Here is a 3,228-nt window from a genome sequence, read left to right as displayed (position 1 = left end):
TTCAAGTGCAGTTGTAACAATTATCTGATTAGTGGATTGCCTTCATTCTAAGAAGGAAGAAATCACCTTAACGGGTGGACTGGATTAGCTTGAGGGATTTATCAAGTGAACCAGGATAAAATACTTGTGTGCTTTTCTATCTCTTATCTTTAGCACTTAAGTTCTCGAAAGATTTGTCAAAATCTTTAAGGTGGTAGTTTTGTACTGAAAACGTTATTCAAACCCCCCCTTTCTACCGTTTTTCACACCTTCACCCAAAAGGAGTCTCGTATTGTTGCATTGACGTCACCGTCCTAGCGTGTCTTCTCCTTGCTGAGGCTGTTACACCACCCCCGCCGAAACCACCTGCAATTGTATTTATCGTGCCAACCGGTGGTTCAAGATCCTTATTAAAGGTTTCCTCTGCTCCTTTCTTCCGTGCGGCCAACGTCTCCTTTTTGTCAGTATTCGGCGTGTGGCGACGATCTTCCCGCCGGCGTTCGTCTTGCTGGCGAGACCCCCTGTACCTGTTCCCCTGCTGTCGTTCTCCGTTCCAGCGATCGCCGCGTTCATTCAGCTGCGACCACCCCGCTCGGATGAGTCTCTCGATCTCATTCTTCAGAGTAAAGCAATCCCCCGTGTCATGTCCTGCTGAGTGGTGATATTCACACCACTTAGTCTTGTCTGTCGTTGTCCGTGGCGGGTCAGCCCCTCTTTCGCCCTCTTCAACTGCGTGCGTCGCCTTAACTTCACGCAGCAGCTCTGTCAGGTGGGCGTTCAAGCTTTTCCTCGCCTCCTCTCGGCAACGGGGGTCAGCCTGATGCCAGGGTCGGTGCCGCTCAAAATTTTCCTTTTTGGGATACAAAGATTCCCTCGGTGCCCTTTCCCCTGTTCGAACCTTCCTGTCCCGTCTTCTGTTTCCCTCTACTTTCTCCTTGCTCGACTTATCTTCTGGTGACACATCCCTCTGGTTGCCATCCTTCTCTACCTTCGCGCGTCTCCGCTTAAAAGCGTCATCATCTTCGTCAAGTATGTATGTGTTCGCCCGGGCTCGCACCTCCGCCATTGACTTGGCTGGCGTTCGGCTCAATTTACTATTTAGCTTCCCTGGCTGCAATCCGTTTTTAAAGGCGCGAGCACAGGCATTTGACTCGGATTCCTCTATCTTTACTGATGCAGCGCTGAACCACTTCACGTACTGTTTCAAAGTCTCGCCCTCGGATTGACGCACTTTGTACAAATCTTCAATCGTCACCTGCTTAGTTTTGCTCGCCGAGAACTGGACAAGGAATTTGGATGAGAAGTCACAAAAGTTCGTGATGGATCCTCGTGGTAGAGTCGGGAACCACGCCATTGCTGTGCCTCTGAATGTGGCTGGAAACATCCTACACTTGACCGCATCAGAAGCGGCGTTGATCACCATCTTTGTGTTAAAATACAGCAGGTGCTCCTTAGGATCAGCTTTTCCACTGTAGGTCTCTAGCACTATATTCTTCATATTTTCTGGAACGACAACTTCCCTTACCGCAACTAAAAACGGTTCGAACTCAGCCACAGCCTCTGCTTTGCGCTCTCCCTCATCTTGCTGCTCAAAACGATAATACTCTAGCTGCTCTTGAAGATACTCGTTTCGTTGTCGTATATCGTCAATACTACTAATAATACGTCTCCAATCTTGGCTGGAGATCGGTGCCTAAGGTGCCTGAGTCTCTCCTCCTGACGCTGTGGGTGACCTTTGCCGCTCTGGCGAGGACGGCGGTGAGGGCAACGGAGGCGTCGGAGAAGGAGGAGGTGGAGGCGGAGCAGGATGAGTCACATGATCCGTCTCCTCACGCGGCGGCAAAACATGCCGATGTCCAGGATCTTCATCATGTCGTCTGCGACGTGTTTCCATTGGAATTGGAGAATTTCTTCGGAAAAACTCGGAAACGGAAGAAACTGTACGGAAAATCAAGGAATCCTCTTCTGGATCTCAATCTACCAAAAACTCGAGAACAATTTTTTAGAAGAACAAGCTTCACTCCACTGAATCGTGATCCACGTAGTCCGGGAATAGAAATCTACCGATCCCCACAGACGGCGCCAAATGTTCCGTGCTAGAACATAGAGAGGGAAGGTAGTACCCAAAGTGTGAGGAAGGTGATGTAAATGCTTAGAGAGAGAAAATATAACTAAATTTCAATGCTATTATTTCTCAAATGAGCTAAGAGTCCCTTAGAATTGGTATTCCCCTCCTATTTATAGGGCTAGAGTTGGGCTTTCGCGCCTTTAACCTATCCAAATGGGCCAGTTGGGCCTTGGGGAGAGAGACCCAAAGTCCTGATGCATCCTGCGCCTAAAGCTGGGTTTCTTGGGCGAGGGACCCTAGCGTCTCGCCCAGTCCAATAGTCTTTCCTATTTATCTTCTACTGTTTAGAATTGCTTATGTTTGGCTTCTAATTTTTTCTTTTGTGTTTACGTTCATATTAAAAAACAATGTAATAGCGTTGTCACTGATTTTCGAGCAACGAAATATTTTACTCCATCCGTTCTTTATTATAAGACCATTTTTGAGTGTTTTTCTTATTACTAAATATAAGTTCATTTACAATATTAATGGAGTATTAATTATTTTTTTTCAAAACTATACTCATATTTAATATGAAAGAGACAATGAGATTTGGAAATAATAACTTGAAGAGGGAAATTTATAAGAAATTAAATAAGGGTAATCTGAGAGAGTGAATAAATTCTTTTACAAATTTATTATTTGTAACTACTTTTCTTAATGTTAGATAATTACATAAAATGATGTGGAAGTGTAGAATAAAGGAATATCCTGTTAATCCACTTTTGTCATGATGTGTCATCCTTTGATTCAGTTCAAAGAAAATTCTCTTAAATGTTAAAAAAAGTTAAATTGTTTTAGTTTGAATTTGAATTATTAGTTTCATCCCTAGTACCGTGTACTCTTTGACTTGTTTTCAGTACTAATAGCTCTAAATCACGAAAACTAAATGCGGAATTAACCAAAAATGGTTTCTATTATTTATGATCAATTAACTACATATAACCTTATGGTTTGTTTGGTATTGGGAGGGAAAGAAAGGAAAAGAAAAGAAAGAAAAAGGAAAGAAAGAGAAGGAAAAGTAAGATGAGTTTTAGGTTGTTTGATTTTATAAAAAGTGGAAGAAAAAGTGAGAGGAAAGAAAGACGTATGCTTTTAAAATGACTCTTTTAATTAAAATTTAATTTTTAAAATTAATATAG

At 43.0% G+C, this 3,228-nt stretch overlaps 1 protein-coding gene across 1 annotated transcript; it reads right to left on the bottom strand.

Moving 5' to 3' along the window:
* Positions 1-250: 250 nt before the first annotated feature.
* Positions 251-1,477, bottom strand: LOC130744342 (uncharacterized). The gene has a single exon (XM_057596532.1). It carries the CDS (start codon positions 1,475-1,477, stop codon positions 251-253), a length of 1,227 nt encoding a protein of 408 aa, XP_057452515.1.
* Between the last annotated feature and the right edge of the window lie 1,751 nt (positions 1,478-3,228).

Source organism: Lotus japonicus, chromosome 3 (assembly GCF_012489685.1).
Source record: "Lotus japonicus ecotype B-129 chromosome 3, LjGifu_v1.2".
In the NCBI taxonomy this organism is placed as follows: Eukaryota; Viridiplantae; Streptophyta; class Magnoliopsida; order Fabales; family Fabaceae; genus Lotus; species Lotus japonicus.
The sequence above is the reverse complement of the archived record's forward strand: the minus strand, read 5'-3'. Positions and strand labels throughout refer to the sequence as shown.